This window comes from Rhinolophus ferrumequinum, chromosome 17 (genome assembly GCF_004115265.2).
Source record: "Rhinolophus ferrumequinum isolate MPI-CBG mRhiFer1 chromosome 17, mRhiFer1_v1.p, whole genome shotgun sequence".
Taxonomy (NCBI): Eukaryota; Metazoa; Chordata; class Mammalia; order Chiroptera; family Rhinolophidae; genus Rhinolophus; species Rhinolophus ferrumequinum.
The window spans coordinates 7756436-7773289 of NC_046300.1; the positions used below are offsets into that span (position 1 = coordinate 7756436).

Here is a 16854-nt window from a genome sequence, read left to right on the forward strand (position 1 = left end):
ATAGAAGGATGGATAAATGGATAGATATGGCATAAAGCAAATATAATAAAATGTCAATTATAGACTTTAAGTGTTGGATTTAGGTATTGGGTATTCATTTTACAATTCTTTGAACTTTTCTGTATACTTAAAGTTTTTAATAAGAAAATGTTGGCAGGGGGTAGAATACGGAAAATAAAGACAGTTGCTTCCCTGTTAGGAAGTGATTTACTACCGAGTCACCCACATCTCTAACAATCAAGGTTGGCCCCTGTGGCTCTACAGCCTGGAAACTGACCATCTGGCTAGTGTAAAACCTGAGGAAAATACCAATGATGTAAGTTAAAAAGAAGTTCAATATACAAGCTCACACTATTACATGCCATTAAGGTAATATAATTATTTGTGTGAATGTTGGCATAGAGAATTTTAATACTGCATTTTAGGACTTTAATAATCCCAAGTTTTCATTAAAAATTACGCTTTTGGGGCCAGCCCAGTGGCTCCGGTGGTTAGAGCTCCAGGCTCCTAACTCCGAAGGATGCCGGTTCGATTCCCACATGGGCCAGGGGGCTCTCAACCACAAGGTTGCCGGTTCAACTCCTCGAGTCCCGCAAGGGATGGTGGGCAGCACCCCTTGCAATTAAGATTGAAGACGGCACCTTGAGCTGAGCTGCTGCTGAGCTCCCAGATGGCTCAGTTGGTTGGAGTGCGTCCTGTTAACCACAAGGTTGCTGGTTCGACTCCCGCAACTAGAAAACGTCAACTGGACCTGGAGCTGAGCTGCACCCTCCACAACTAAGACTGAAAGAACAACAACTTGAAGCTGAACGGCACCCTCCACAACTAAGATTAAAAGGACAACAACTTGACTTGGAAAAAAAAAAAAAAGTCCTGGAAGTACACACTGTTCCCCAATAAAGTCCTGTTGCCCTTCCCCAATAAAATCTTTAAAAAAAAAAAAAAAAAAGTTACCCTTTTGTTTTAGAATACCCTAATTTTTTAAATTTTTTTTCTTTTCATACAAATATTATTAAAAGAAAGCTTTAGCTGTGTACACTGGGCAGCTCATTTTATTCCATCTGCCAGCACTACATTTTGGATCTAACTCTTCCTTTACATTATCTTAATCCATCCTGTGGCAGTAATGTTTAAAATGAAGGTGTGGGAGTTCAGAACAAGTCACTCCAAGATGTGCTTTTGTGGTTTGCAGATTGTTTTGAGCTAAGGGTAATTTTATCCTCAGGCTGAAGATAAACTTCTGCCCTTCCTTTAACTATCCGGAATAATGTGAATCAGGCACCTTGCCCATAATAAGAGATCATCAGCCACCATCTCTGAGCCACCTACAGGGCACGGCAAACTGACAGTCACTCACCCTCTGCTCTCATCATCCTGCAAGGGCTCTTGGAGGCCCCCAGGGCACCTTACCTCACCCCTGGCTCAGGATGTCTTCTATACCCAGTTCCCTTTCTAGCTCTCTGCCTCTCCTGCATGTGGGATCTCTGACTCTCTCATGTGTGCGGGGTTCCCACATATAGAGGGGGCCAAAAAAAGGTATATACATTTTAAGAAAGGAAAAAACTATTAAAATTGTAATACTCAATATATACCAATAACAAAAGACGAATACAAGTCATATGCGTACATTTTTTTGGCCCCCCTGATATATGTATGTATTAAGTTGGGTTATTTTCTCTTGCTAATCTGTCTCGTGTCTATTTGATCAGACCAGCCAGAAGAACCTTGAGGGTAAAGGATAGAATACCCTAAATTCTTAATATTAAAGTTAGTTATGTTTTTCTGTGAGCTTAAAAAATTAAAAAGAGCTCTTTCCATCTCTGGCTGCCCCAAGGAGAGGAGCTGTCGCCGCGTCCACACATCTGTAATGGATGGTCGTGTGCAACTGCTCCAGCGTCCTGATCAAAAGGAACAAGCAGACGTACAGCACGGAGCCCAATCATCTGAAGGCCCGCAACTCCTTCCGCTACAGGGGGCTGACTCACTGCAAGACCGTGGGCCTGGAGCCAGTGGCCAAAGGCAAAGGCGTGGTGGTCGTCATGAAGCGGAGATCCAGGAGCAACAGCCAGCCAGCGACAGCCAGCCACCTCCTACGTGTAGACCCCCACCAACAACAACACCCGGGTCCCCTCAGCAACATCCGGCACACGATCCGCAAGAGTAAGTAAGGCCCAGAACTGCGCGCGGCCGCCATCTGCAGAGCCAGCGCCATCCTGTGCAGCCAGAAGCCCATGATGCTGAAGAGGAAGTGGCCTCGCCCCTCCAAGAGCTCCCGAGCACCTCTCCCCAAAAGCAATAAAGTATAAAGCATCAGCCAACTTTCTCCAACAACAATAACAAAAAAATTTAAAAAGATTAGAGTGCCTAGCACAATGGTTAACAAACACAGGCACGAACCACCTAAATGTTGATCTCTTCCTCCCTTCCCAAGAAAGATGCACCGATTCTCTGGACCATGAGCTAGGATTTCAGAGAAGAGAAAGGTGGCGCCAACTCACCAGGTATGTCAGCTTCTCCTCCTCACAGAGCCGGCGGGCGGGGAAAGGCGGAGCTGGGGAAAGAAATGAAGCGGCAGTGAGAACCCGGGCCATCACGAGGATTCCTGAGGACCCTTCTGGACCACAGCGTGGCCGCTTGTGCCCTCTCACCTGAACCAGAACCAGGAGTCTCAGCGCCTCCTGACCCCACCCAGGCCCTCAGCTCCTCTCACCTTGGCCTTGGGATTGAGTTAACTTCTCCACCGTCTACACCGCTTCTGTATTTTCGTATGTTTTCAGAAAAATACAGGTTTTAAGTCAATGTAATAAGCTAAACTCTCAGCACCCATTATCATCTTTCTACCCCACATATAAGCAAAATTGTCAAGACAAGGCACAGTTTTTCCCCAATACTTGTTATATGGCTCCAGTTACAAAAAAAAAAATAGTTTATAAAAATGTTAAATACAGAAATAGAAGTCTGTGATTTAAGAAAAATAAAAAAAATAATAATGAGTACCACATTTGGCCTCTCCCAGTGATTAGATGTGAGCAAGGCACAAGGCAAGAACTGTCTGAGCCCCACTCTGGCACAGAAGGGACAGGTAGCTCTAATTCCACTAAGCAAGTGGGGAAACTGAGGTACACAGAGTTACCTCACACAGTGAGCAAACGTCCTACGCACTGGGTCCTGGCTCTGCCCTAACTCTGAGATGCCACCCCTTCTCCCCAGCAGGAGACCATTCATAGGCACAGTAATCCTTCAGGGAGGCAAAGAAGTCCTTCGCTGGGGGGGGGGGGGGGACAAGAGGTGTTGGATGACAGGCCTACCCCAGGACCTCACCAGCAGGTGCCTGGGTCCATGTTGGACACATCTGCACAACATCCAGAGAAGTCAAAGATCCTTTCCAGCTCGGTGTAAAACACCTTTGCCATTCCTGACAACAAGGAAATGTCACTCTATTAAAATGTAATTTGATGGTTACTGCCTACATTTTCTTCAACTTTGCTGTCCAATAGAAATGGTCCTGCATACGCTCAAAGAGTGGATGAAAGGAGACAGAGGCGCTCCTGCCACTGGACAAATGGCTGTGTACTGGGCCAGGGGATGGCAAACTACGCACAGACCAAATCCAGCCTACCGCCTGTTCTTATACCACCCATAAGCTAAGAAGAATTTTTACAGTTTTAAATGGTAAAACAAAGAAAAAAAATTTTCATGACACATGAAAGTCAGATGAAATTCAAATTTCAATGTCCGTAAATAAAGTTTTATTGGAACACAGCAATGTCCGTTCAAACCTACTGGCTGCTTTCACACAACAGAGTTGAGTAATTGTAACAAAAACCATGTGGCCCCCAAAACCAAAAATATTTACCACCTGGTTCTTGATAGAAAGTTTGCCAAGCCCTGATCTGGACTGCTCTTGTTTGTCACATCCAAAGTCACTTGCTCTGGACTCTGATTTTCCAGGGGTCTCTGCCATTATTGTAGCAATTCGACTTTTGGCATTTGGGTGGGGGCAGTCGTTGGAAGTGGCAGCTGTGCATCTTCGAGTCTTGTTCTCACATCCTTTGATTCCAAGTTTCACTGCCTGCACAACACACCTTCCACTTAACAGGTGGTCAGTGGTTGCAGGCCCTCAACCCCAACTGGATTGAAGACCCTACGGGCCCTCTCCAACACCGACTCGGGCTTATCTTCCAATTCCCCAGGACTGCTGGGAAGTGCCTGCCAATTCATACCCTGAAGAAGCCAGGTTACTGGAGGTGGCCAGGTTAAAGCACTGGCTGAGCAGTCCCGGGGCTACCAGCCTGCTTACAGAGACCTCCGAGAATTCACCATCACATAACCACTGGACCCGTCTCACGCCAGACCTGAGCTGGTGCTTGAAGGCCGTGTTCCAAAACCCCACACGACAAGACACCAGCAGAAACCTGGCCTGTGCTCAGACGAAGACCTGCCCTGATCCTGCACTGTCCCTGAGCACCCTCCTCCCACAGGCGCTCTGAGCTTTCCTGCCGGATATGCTGAATCAGTCAGGGGCACGAGGAATTGCTTCGTGGGTTGCCACATCTCCCATTAGGTCAGAGGTAAGGTAGGGGCTTACAGGGGACTGCCACCCCATGACTGCCCTAGATGCTGCCTAGATGCCTCAGGTCCTTGGAAGTGAAGATTCGGTAGGAAACGGATCCACAGGACTCAGGTCTACCAGCCGCTGGGAAAGTACTGGGGAGGATCTACATGCCTCTCGCAGCTGAGACACAGTCACCATTTCAGGTGTGACAGCTGGGCTTTCAGATGGAGTCCTGATTCCACAAGAGTTCTGGCATCACTGGACTGTCACAACCACCCCATCTTCCCCTCCAATACCTTATCACCCGTCAGATCCTGACTGTCACGCAGAAGACGGAGGCCTCCCTCTCAGACAGTCATGAACTTGGTCTGCAGCCTGTGATACTGGGGGTCAGGACTAAGGCAAGAGAGGACTAGGAGCTGTAGGCCCTCATGGTTATGAGGGAGTCTTTCTTCCCACTAGTATTCTCCCCTCTGCTGAATTATCTGGGTCTCCCTTCAAATGTTTCCTTCATTTCAGGGGTTAAGTGTGCCTACTTCAAATGGTGGTAAAGGTTAGTTAGCCCTGCTGAGAACTTGGCTCTCAAGCATATCTCCCCAGCCAGCTGCTAGGCACCGAATGCCTTGGCTTCCAAATTTCTCTGGCAGATATGCCCAAATTACATTTACTTGGGCCCCTGTGTCAGGGGTCCCCAAGACCACCCACACATTCAGTGATTCACTAGAAGGACTCACAGGACACAGCATATAGTTGTACTCACAGCTAAGGTTTATAACAGCAAAAAGCTATGCAACAGGATCAGCAAGGGAAAATGACACAGGCCGAGTCTGGAGAAATCCATGCACATGCTTCCTTATACTCTGTCTTTCGCATACGGGGACAAACAGTTTCTTTAGCTGTGAAAAATGGAATAACACATGTGCAATGTTTCTACTCAGGGAAGATCACTAAAGACTCAGATGCCCAAGGTTTTTACTGGGAGCTGGTCATATAGGCACCTTCTGCCTAGCAGCTATAAAAATTCCAGACTTCCAGAAGAAAGGTGGGTCTTCAGCATAAGTTACATTGAAATATACTTTCAATATACTTTCACTGAAATATACTTTCAGTGAAATATACTTATTAGTTAGGGAACAGGTCAAGTGCCACGTTCCCGGATGCCAGCAAAGGGCCGAACTTGAAAGCACGTCTTGCTAAAGACAGTAGTCTCCGTCCTACTGTGTTAAATCTTTCCTGCACAGCCTCTTAACCCTTGTACTGCCTGCTGGGCAGCGCTCACTGACCCACCTACTAGTCTGTCAAAGGGAATTATGAGCCTCCATCACACAGGCTGTCAGTATGGAGCTCAGAGGCTGCTGCTTTTGCTGCAAGAAAGAAGCATCGGTGTGATTAGACAGTGGGAGCCTTCTCGTCCAGCTCCACTTCCACAGGCATCACCCCCTGCCCTCCATGCCTGGAAAAATCACAAATAGGAATAACATTCCAAATGAGGGATCCCCAGAGTCCCCCCAAACTCCAGACTCTCAGCCCCACAATATACACACCTGTCTTGGTGCCAGAAAGGGAAAGACCCCCGCTGGAGCCACACAGCAGCCAGAGGCTTCCCTCTGAGCAGTACCCAGCCGCAACGCCCCACGAGCGTTGTGTACCCCTGCCAATTACCCCACTCACAACCATCTCGCACATCCTCTCTCCCTTTTCCCAAACACTTTGGCCTTTGTCAGCCATATTGAAAGACGAGAAGAGGAGAGAGGAGACGAGAGGTTAGGTCCCCAATTAGTAGCCCAAGGCCTGAATTTTCAAGTCACTGCTAGCACCAAACAGCTCAGCAACTTTGGATGAACCCCACTGTTACCAGACTATTTCTCTTCAGGCAGAGACTTTAACAACCCCCACTACTCCCACTTCTCCAAACCCTTCGTTGAAGGGGCAGGTGATGCCATGGCTATAGTGACATAGTACCTGGGTTTCTATTCTGACCCAGCTCAGGGCATACAATGCCCAGCTTCTGACTCTCCTGGTCTAGGTTCCAGCTGTACTCCATTGCCCGTACTCTAAGGCGTTCCTACAATATTGAACTGAGTCCCATCAGTTAGGTAGAGAACCAGGCCGTACACTGACTTCTGGGAAGCTATCTTTCTATCTTCCATTTTTTATCTGTGTGGCACACGACACTATCAGAAATTTGCTTGTCTGTTTCCCCATGAGCCTGAGTCAAAGACCTCCAGCAACATGGCCCAGAGAAAGGCAAGCAGCGTTAGAGACTATGCCAGTTACAGAACCCGAAACACTGCAGACGCCTTGACTAGAGTCTCAGCCCAAGTGAGATCGTAATATGTTATATGGGAAAATGAAGAGTCATACCAAACTGCTGGACAGGATGAATTATACTGTAATCCAATCAATGTCTTTCAAATTAAATAAACTCAATGTAACACCAATCAAAATCACAAGATTTTTTATGAATCTAGACAAGATAATTCTTCTTTTAAAGAAATATATAATAGCCAAGAAAATTATGAAAATAAATAAAAGGATGACTTGTCTTCTAAAATATAACACTATTAAGCCATAGTAAATAAAATTGTTTTAGCATTAGTGCAGCAATAGACAGAGTGATGGGACAGAATCGTAAGTCCAGAAAGGGATGCATATGCTGCGCTCCTTTCAATACGATTTTTTAGAAGAGAGAGAGTTGATATATGACGTCAGAAAGGTAGTACATTGGGGGGGGGGGGTATCACTTTGTGAGGGATGTAAATGTCTATTACTTTGTTTTGAATACCGGAAACTAATTTAAAAAAAAAAAGAAGAAGAAGAGCGGGAGTTGAAGGGAAGGGAAACGCTGGCCCTGAGATTACACTAATTAGCTCTCACCAGTCACTAAAAGCTGGAACAGAAAGAAGGCATACCTTCATGTTCTTAAGAGTCCTTTCCTGACTTCTCATCCTCCTATTTTCTCCAGGACTCTGCCAAACACGTGTCCCTAACAGTGCTTAACGCAATTCTTCAGCATTTTTGTAATCTTAGTGATTAGGGTAAAGTAGGCCCTTGGAATGGACTGTATTATTCCCAACTAACTGCTTTCTCTCTCTGGAAAAGTTTTCCCACCCACTGACATCCGGCACAGCCATAGTACTTGCCTCAGCCAGTGACATGTGAGTGGAAATGGCATGTCTCTGTTCTAAACAGCATCTTTAACAGTCACTGTGTGGTTTCATCTCTCTTGGTTTCCCTCCGCCGTAAGTGCTACTTACCCCCACATAGGGTCTGCTTTTCACCCTTGGTCGTGGACTAAAAGGACACAAAGTAGAGCCACAGCTAAAAAACGAAGGGTTAGATAGGATTGGGGTTAGATCGCTGTTGTTAGATTGCCATTAAGATTTGAGGGTCGGGGCCCGGCCTGGTAGCTCAGATGGTTGGAACGCCGCGCTCCTAATGCTGAGGTCTCCCGTACTATTCCCACATGGGCTAGTGAGCTGCGCCCTCTACAGTTATTTGTTACTGCAACATAACTTTGCATACACAGCTCTTCTTTTTCCAGAACTACTAGCAGCAGGAGTTATGTGCCAGGTATTAAGTGCCAGGCACTGTGCTAAGTCTACTGTTTCATTAACCTTTATGACAAAGCCATGAGGGGGTTACTGCTGTTATCTCCATTTCACAAAAGAAGGAAATGAGAGGTTACTTAGGTCACTGGCTCACAAGCTCATGTCCCTCTCAGGTGGCAGAGCCAAGCCTAGAAACCAAGTCTTCAGTTTCTGAGCAGCTTCACTTAACCACTGCCTCAATAAATGCCTATAGAACCAATGACTGAATGAAAAAGCAAAATGACCAGACATCTAGAATTCACAGTAAAGCAGCAGATTTTTCAGAGTGACATGGAGGACCACTATCAGTCAAAACAAGCTGAATTATGCTCTGGTAAATGACCTCCAAAAATCTAAGTAGATAAAAGCAATTAAGATGTTGTTTTTCCCCTTGCTCAGGTTGCAGGTCAATCACAGGTTGGCCATGTCTGTAATTCAGATAGCAGAAGAAGAATAGGATGGATAGATGGATGGGTGGGTGGGTGAAAGGAAGGACAATCTAATCACAGTATATGACAAATATGGCATTTTAAATCAGTGAGGAAACAATACCTTTTTAATAATTGGTGGGAACAAACTACCATCTTCATAGCAGTTCAGTATCCGTCAAAATTGCAAATATAAAATGCCTTCTAAAACCATTAGAATCTTCTTTATCTTGGCAGAAAAGAAAATACGAGTCTCAGCAGACATTTGGTTGTGAGGGATGCATGCTCCTCCAATCTTACCCCCGACCCCCCAAAATCACCATCATTCCTTACCCTTCTGTCTACAGCACAATCCATCTAAGGAATGCCCATGGTGGCTAGGGAAGGGGGACTGAAAAAGCCATTCTGCAGGAACCTCCAACAGAAACACGCAATGTGTTAGAATTACAGACCCCCTCAGGCAAGACAGGATAAGAATACCCTCCAAACACATCAGCTTGTCTAGAAAACCTTCCCCAAGAGCCCAGGAGGTCTCTGCGGGATGCACACAGACACATTGTCACAGGGTAGCAATTGAATCCAGCGTTAATAAGAGCCACAGTGCCAACTACATGGGTAATTTTAAATTTCCTAGCAGCCATCTCAAAAAGTTTTTAAAGGTAAGATTAATTTTAATAACATTTAACCCAATACATCGAAATTATTATCATTTCAACACAATCAATATTTAAAAGTTATCAAGAGTTTATATTTTTTTGCAACCATCTCTTTGAAATCAGGTGTGTATCTGGCACAGCACATCTCAATAAAGATGTTAAATTTTCAAAGGTTAAAGAGAAACCTAGTCTTACTAAAACAATAAACTTGTGTCTGATGGGAAAATATTTTAAACTTCTTCAGTATTTAGTTACAAATTAATTAAAAGTAAGTAAAGTTAAGAATGTAGTTCCTCAGTACCACTCGCCATAACTCAAATGCTCAAAAGTCACTTGTAGCCAATGGTTGCGAGTGGACAGCGCGGATCCGACCCCGCCACGGGAGACTTGAGGAGGGGGCTTTTAGCACCATGGACAGTGAGTGTACTGGACGGAGGGAGGGAACCGCGCCCCACCCACTGGGGAAGTGAGCCGTCGGGAGGGGTCGTCAGCACCGCCCACAGCGCGCACTACCCCCACCCCCTGAGGGAACAGCCTCTGCCTGGGACACCGCGAACGCCAGCCCCGCGCCAGAAATTGGAGTGCAGGGGAGGGAGACGGCCACCTTCTCCCCTGACCTTCGCTTCGCCCTTCCTCTCTCACCCGACTCACCGTCTGCAGCCGAGCCTAGGCGATGCTCCCGCGGCGCCCACATCTGCAACTCAGCTGACACTATCCGCGAGGCAGCGTCGACTGAGTCAGCAGCGGCGATGCAGGTCACAAGCGGATAGAGGTGCGATCTCCTAACGGTTGGCGGCGCCGAAAGACTGAAGTGCGTCTGGAGGAAGTGCGTCACTTTGCGGCGCGCAGCCTGCCGGGAAGCGTAGTTCCCGGGACCTAACACTTCTCGGGGCAAACGGAGAAAGTGACTGCCCCGGGTTGCATTGACCTGCTGGCTTCCCCTTGGCCCGAGCCCGTTTTTTGTTTATACCACAGCTACTCGCAAGCAAAATATAATGTTGTTGTCCATGCTTTTAAACATTATGTAAATAGCTTTATAACGTAAATGCTAATTCAATTTGCACAGTTTCTATAATGATATGCAGGAATCCATTCATTTGTGTTCATTGCAATATGGTAACTTGTAGAAAGAGATCAATATTCCAGTTGAATATTCTCATATGTCTCCTTGCACACTGATGGAGAGTTTCTCTAGGGCAATAAATCACAAACTTTTTGTTGTATTAATCCCTTTACACTCTTAAATTTTTTTTTTCAGTTTTGTTGAGGTATAATTGACATACAGCACTGTATAAGTTTAAGGTGTACAGCATGATGATTTGACATTGTGAAATGATTACCACAATAAGTTACTTAATATCCATCATATACAGATGTCAAAAGAAAAGAAGTTTTTTTCCTTGTGATAAGAACTCTTAGAATCTACTTTCTTAACAACTTTCAAATATACCATAAAGCAGTGTTAACCATAATCATCAATACAGCCCTAGTACTTATTTATCTTGTAACTGGAAATATGTACCTTTTGACCATCTTCATCCAATCCTCCTCTACCCCACTGATAACCACAAATCTGATCTCTTTTTCTATGACTTGGTTGGTTATGTTTTTTAGATTCTACACATACGAGTGAGATCATACAGTATTTGTCTTTCTCTGTCTGACTTATTTCACTTAGCATAATGCCCTCAAGGTCCATCCATGTTGTCGCAAATAGCAGGATTTCCTTTTTATGGCTGAATAATATTCCACTGTATATGTATTCCACAATTTCTTTATCCATTCATTCATCGATGGACACTTAAGTTGTTTTCATGTCTTGGCTATAGTTAATACTGCTGCTATGAACATGGGAGTACAGATATCCTTTGTTTAAAAAAAAAGATTTTATTGGGGAAGGGGAACAGGACTTTATTGGGGAACAGTGTGTACTTCCAGGCCTTTTTTTTCCAAGTCAAGTTCTTCTAAGAGTATTATGGTATGGGCACAGAGTCCCAGACAGCAGTTTCCGGGCTCTCGGCCTCACATGGAAAGGTGCTGGCTTGGTTATTAGATGGCCATCAGCTGTAATCAGATGGCCATCCGCTATGGCTGGGTAGCCATCAGCTGTTATTGGTTAGCCATTAGCTACAAATATAACTGCTATGACTACGCTAGCGGGTTGTTTGGTTGGTTGGTTGGCAGAGAAGCAAACAGCGGATTGCAGATCGTGTGGCTCCTGCTTCTTGTGTCTCCAACCCAACCTTCAGCGAGAATAGAATGGTTTCTCCTATCTATGGCTCCGTGGGTGTTCCTTTTTGGCCTCACCATATCCTGCATTCTTGTGCAGGGAGAGGAGCTGAGACCCTGCATGACATATGGTTTCAAGGGTTACATTTAAGTCTTTATAGCCTATTTTGAATTAATTTTTGTGAGTGGTGTAAAATAGAGGTCTAGTTTCACCTAAAAATTGTAGAGGACCCCAAAAAGATTTTTTTTTTTAGATTTTTTTTTTATTGGGGAGGGGGAACAGGACTTTATTGGGGAACAGTGTGTACTTCCAGGACTTTTTTTTTTCCCCAAGTCAAGTTGTTGTCCTTTCAATCTCAGTTGTGGAGGGTGCCGTTCAGCTTCAAGTTGTTGTCCTTTCCGTCTTAGTTGTGGAGGGCGCAGCTCAGCTCCAGGTACAGTTGCCGTTGCTAGTTGCAGGGGGCACAGCCCACCATCCCTTGTGGGAATCGAACTGGCAACCTTGTGGTTGAGAGGACACACTCCAACCAGCTGAGCCATCCGGGAGCTCAGCAGCAGCTTAGCTCAAGGTACCATGTTCAATCTTAGTTGCAGGGGGCGCTGCCCACCATCCCTTGTGGGACTCGAGGAATTGAACTGGCAACCTTGTGGTTGAGAGCCCACTGGCCCATGTGGGAATTGAACCAGCAGCCTTTGGAGTTAGGAGCATGGAGCTCTAACCGCCTGAGCCACCGGGCAGGCCCTTATTATATATATATTCCATTTAAAAAACAATAACAAATCCATCACTTGTTAACATAAATACTATATTTTTATGAAAACTATCTGTATTTTCCTTTAAAAATTTAGTGATAAAAGAGGCATTGTTTTACATTTTTGCAAATTTCTTTAATGTCCAACTTGATAGAAAAAGCTGGATTCCCTTCTGCTTCTGTATCCAATCTATTGTGACATATGTCAAGCACAGGACCCAGGCAAAGGCCTGACAGATTTGTCAGGTTAAGTAACATGGAATCCTTTTTAGATCTGGCAGTTTATTACTTATATAGATAGCAAGAGGAAAAGTAGCCAAAGGTGCCAGCTCCCCAAGGCCCTTATATAAAGTGACACCAAAATAGAAAGGACTGGATGACTCCATCACAAATGGTAGGACACACTCTTGCTGAGAAGCCAATTCTAGACTACAATTGAGTGGTTTATAGTCCATAGCTGTACCCTCGGAGGTGGTGGGGAGCCGGGGCAGAGAGTTGCATACCTCATCAACACTCTCCTAAGAGAGATGCGGGAATGACTGGGAGATGGCATCTGAGCAGCTGTTCACAAGCCTCCCAGGCTTGTGCTCCCAGGAGGGCCACTTTATACCAATCCCAAGATAAGGATGTCAGGGCATAACAATACCTGCTCTTGCTTGGTTAGTCTCTCAATGTCCACTAAAGCCCAATGACAAGCCAGTAATTGCATATCAGATGGGCTATACCAGGTGGCACTGCTAGGCAAATGCTGTATCCATAGCCACAGGGGGACCATTGCGTAGTGGCTACATCCTTCTGCCACAGGCTCCGGTCAGTATAATTGTCAGTCACCAACACTTGTAAATTTAAAGGCTCTTTAGGACTAACTGGCCTGAGGGAGGGCAGTTGTCCAGCCTGCTGCGTGGTTTCTTTAAGCACTTCTGCACCTACCAGCTCTCTAGTTGGTGCGTGGTGATCTCTGCCCCCACCACCCTCGCCTTCTGTGCTGCGTTGCTGCCACCATGTGGCTGGGCTCCCACTTGTGCACCTGTCCCACTGCCATTGTCCTTCCTAACCATGGCCTTTCCCCAATGGCAGCATCCCTTACAGGGATGAAGGAGAAGTGTTACTCGTACTTAACACATCCATTTTCACCATGCATTCAGCAGGATCAGCTCCCTGGGTGTGTGGAATGTCCACCAAATGAAATATGACACAAACTGGTTTCAAGGACCATCGTAAGGCTAGCGTTGGCTGAAACAGCACATTTATAACCTGCAAAAGACAGCCTTGAACTCCACCATTATTCTGGAGAGAGGGGGTCAAAAATCCCATGTGGGACACTTAGGGCCAGAGCCCAGTGGAGTGTGCCTCTTTTTACTATAAGACAAACAAGGACAATCTTTTAACAGGTGTTACAAGTTTGGCACACAATGGAAGTTTTAGTACAAGGAACTGTGGAGTTCTTTACTTTATAAAACGCAGCTTGTTTTCTTTGACTGCCAGAGGGATTCAGTTTTATGAGCCCGCCCACATTGTTTCAAGAAACTGCTTGGCAAACAGGCCTCTGAGTCTTGCTGTGATTTATCAGTCACTCCCGTAGACTGTTGATAACACAGAGGTAGAAGCACTAAGATGGAATCTTTTGGTTTGCTAACTAACAGAACATTGTTTTTTTGTGAAAACATTGGGCAGTGTTATTGTTAGAAGATCCTAATACTACATGATGAAGTGGTAATGTTATTTGATACAGGTGTAATTAATTAAAACCCCAGGACAACCACTTAAAAATATTTTAAACAGAAGTATAAATAGTAAGCTGAAAATAGACATAAAACAGAATCATAAAAACAATCCAAAAGAAGGCAGAGAAGGAGAGAGGGAAAAATGAAGTACAAACTGAATAAGAAAGAGCTACAGGTATTAGGTTACATTCCAAATATGTCACTGACTACATTAAATGTAAGTGGTCCAATGTTAACCGCATTTATTAGTTTCTGTATCTGACGCATGGGGCCTTGTTGACCAGGAAGGGGCTGCCCCTCCCAGGGTTAGTGGATTCCTAGACACGCCAGCGCCAGCGTTGTCCCTCCAGGAGCCTTCTTATGCAAACTAACCATAATCACCCCAGGGCCAAGCCTGGGACAACTTGGGGTCAGCCTCTACACACGCGCGCGCGCGCGCGCGCGCGCACACGCGCGCGCACGCGCGCGCACACACACACACACACACAGCCTCCCAAACTCTGTCACATTAAGTGGGAGGAGGCAAGACAAGTGAAATTGAAGCATGGAGGAAGTTGCTTTTACAAGAATTTATTTTTCAGAATCCAGTAGCCTGAGCCAGGGCAAAGCAGGCCCTTAGGACTCTTCCCTGGGCTGAACATTTGAAAAAAAATCTTTGATTCTCTTGCCAATGTTTTCAAGCCCTTGGCCAATCTTCCGCCCACCTTTCCGTATGATTTCACGAAGCCGGCCGCCGAGTTTGACGTTCCGGAGCTGTGTACCAGGAGGAAACAGGTTCCTTGTGGAGACTGGACCCAAGGTCAAGACCCCTCCCCACCTAGACACCCCCCTTCCTGGGCCACCCTAAGAGCCTTGGGGCCCCAGTTCACCCTCTGGCTATGAACTCTGGAGCATATGCTAAGTCCCTACAGCCATAAACAGATGAGGAAACTGAGGCCCAGAGATGGCGAGGGGCTCCCAGGGTCACAAAGTCCAGCACAGCAAAGCTGAGACTGGAGCATGGGCTAAAAGCTCAAAACTCTAAGTCAGTGGCTCTCAAGTTTCAGTAAGGGTCAGAATCCTCTGCAGGGCTTGTTCAATTCAAACTGCTGGATTCCACCCAGATTCTAACTGGGGACTGAGAATTTGCATTTCTGACAAGTTCCCAGGTGAGGACCACACTTTGAGCACCACCACTCTAAGGGATTGCAGAGCCAGTCCCCGTGGGGCGCAGGTTGAGAGAGGAGCTCAGGGTAGAAGGGGCTTTCTCAGCCCTGGATGGGGCAGTGGTTAACTGTTCCATAGGAAGTTCCATGCGCCATGTCCCGTCAGACCCTGCAACCCAGAAGGGGCCACTTACCTCCTCACAGCTAATGTCAAAATAGCCATCGACCTGGTCCAGAGTGACTGTCCCCACACACTGTTTCACCAGCTAAAAAGGGGAGGTTCAAGATCAAACTGGAAGCCCCGAGCCATAACGTTCCAGCCTCACCCCAGTGCCAGGGTCTGAAAATTGTTCAGCATCTTGGGAGGCATCCGACAGCACCCCCAGACCCCAATCCCCAGCCTCACCCCCTTCTCCTTGAAGTCACACTGCTCCGTTGGCTGCTGTGTACTCCGCGGGCACACAGTCTCCTTCACAGTGAAGCTCACAGGCTGCGGGATGTTTGGGTTCCCATCCTAGCCAGGGGAGAAAGCGGGGAGAATGGGCTTGGGCTCCTGCTTGCCTTCTCTGATCTGTCTCCCTGCCCCCTGCCCCCCCATCAAGAGAGCAGCTTTTCAACAGCTCCTACTGTGTGCCTGGCCCTGAGCTTGGTGCTGAGGCACAGAGGTAAGGAGGACAGAGCCCATTCCTGCCCTCACCAAACATACAGAGAGCAGGAGAGGACCTCAGACAATCTCTAAGGGGGCTGAGGGAGATTGGGGGCCTCCTGGAGAAAAGACATTACCACTGGCACCTCCGGGCTGAGCACAGCCCTTTTCTGTGTGGAAGACAATGGATTGCAGAGGAGACTTAAAGCAGGGAAGTCACATCCCAGAATCAGTGACCCCATTCTTGTCCCTGGAATTCCCAGAAGTCCCTGAAGCCTGAATGTGGGGGTCACCTCGCCACCTAGTAGAGATTCTAAGGCAGGAAGTTATCATACTGGGAAGGTACACAGCTTTGGAAGGCTTCCTGGAAGAGGCAGGATCCCACTTAATGAGAGAAGTGCCTTCCTGAGAAGAGGTCCAGCGTGAGCAAAAGGAGTGGCAGTACGGTTGCACCTCGTGGAAGCAGGGCCTCCCTCCCCAGCCCCTTTCCCCAACTCACTCCGTGGGGCTGCTGGTCCAGCTCCAGGAGGCGGTAGAGACTAGCTTCTGAGGACTGCTGGTTGAAGCCATCCACAGCACGGAGCACAGCCTCCCTGTAGGTGAGGGCCTGGGCAGTGGCTGGAGGCATGGCCAGGCCCAGCAGCAGTAGCAACAGTGACCACCGCCTCAAGGAGGGGCTGCCGCCCTGGGTCTCCATGGTCCCCAAGTCTGCCTCCTCCCAGCCTGCAGGACCCTCCTTTATGCCCAACCAGGTGCCTTCCTGACCTGCCCACCACTGGCCACCTGCCAGGGTGTGGGCTGGGGCTTGCTTCAGCCCTTGCTGTTGCCTCATGGGGCATGCTGGGCAGTGGACAAGGTCTGCCTCCTGTGTAAGTGAAGAAATGGTTTCTCCATCTCCCTAACAATGCCTCGGCCTCTCCTGGGCCCCACTGGGGAGTTTTGGCCAGGGTTTCTTAAGAGAGTTGGGTCCTTTGGGAGAGGAAGGAAGCCAGGCGCCTGTCCTGCATCCTTCTCCCCACCGTGGCCTCCTCAGCAATCAGGGTCGTGTAGTGTATTTGCCACCAAATCCCCAGCTCTGGACACTGCCTGGCACTCAGTTAACGTATAATTCATGATTGACAGTAACCAT

The 16854-nt window shown here is 47.0% G+C and overlaps 1 protein-coding gene, 1 long non-coding RNA gene and 1 pseudogene across 2 annotated transcripts; 1 reads left to right on the forward strand and 2 right to left on the reverse strand.

Annotated features, from left to right (window-relative positions):
- The first annotated feature begins 311 nt into the window (after nucleotides 1-311).
- LOC117037120 (60S ribosomal protein L28-like) lies at nucleotides 312-2306 on the forward strand (annotated as a pseudogene).
- Nucleotides 2307-7813: 5507 nt separating this feature from the next.
- On the reverse strand, nucleotides 7814-10175 carry LOC117036881 (uncharacterized). The gene is made up of 3 exons (XR_004425452.1): nucleotides 9881-10175; nucleotides 8698-8802; nucleotides 7814-7876 (listed from the first exon to the last, which is right to left on the reverse strand). It is a non-coding gene; the product is annotated as an uncharacterized LOC117036881 (long non-coding RNA).
- A 4309-nt stretch (nucleotides 10176-14484) lies between these two features.
- On the reverse strand, nucleotides 14485-16452 carry CAMP (cathelicidin antimicrobial peptide). Its single transcript, XM_033132622.1, has 4 exons — nucleotides 16225-16452; nucleotides 15486-15593; nucleotides 15274-15345; nucleotides 14485-14687 (listed from the first exon to the last, which is right to left on the reverse strand). Exons 1-4 carry the CDS (start codon nucleotides 16420-16422, stop codon nucleotides 14550-14552), a joined length of 516 nt encoding a protein of 171 aa, XP_032988513.1. The 5' UTR covers nucleotides 16423-16452; the 3' UTR covers nucleotides 14485-14549.
- Nucleotides 16453-16854: the final 402 nt, after the last annotated feature.

Excerpts from the sequence above, each read along its gene's own strand:
- CAMP (XM_033132622.1), bottom strand. The coding sequence starts at position 16,422 with ATGGAGACCCAGGGCGGCAGCCCCTCCTTGAGGCGGTGGTCACTGTTG. Across the intron at positions 15,594-16,224 it reads TGGACCAGCAGCCCCACGGA|GATGGGAACCCAAACATCCC; the intron begins GTGAGTTGGGGA and ends TCCCCTGGCTAG. Across the intron at positions 15,346-15,485 it reads GTGACTTCAAGGAGAAGGGG|CTGGTGAAACAGTGTGTGGG; the intron begins GTGAGGCTGGGG and ends TCCCCTTTTTAG.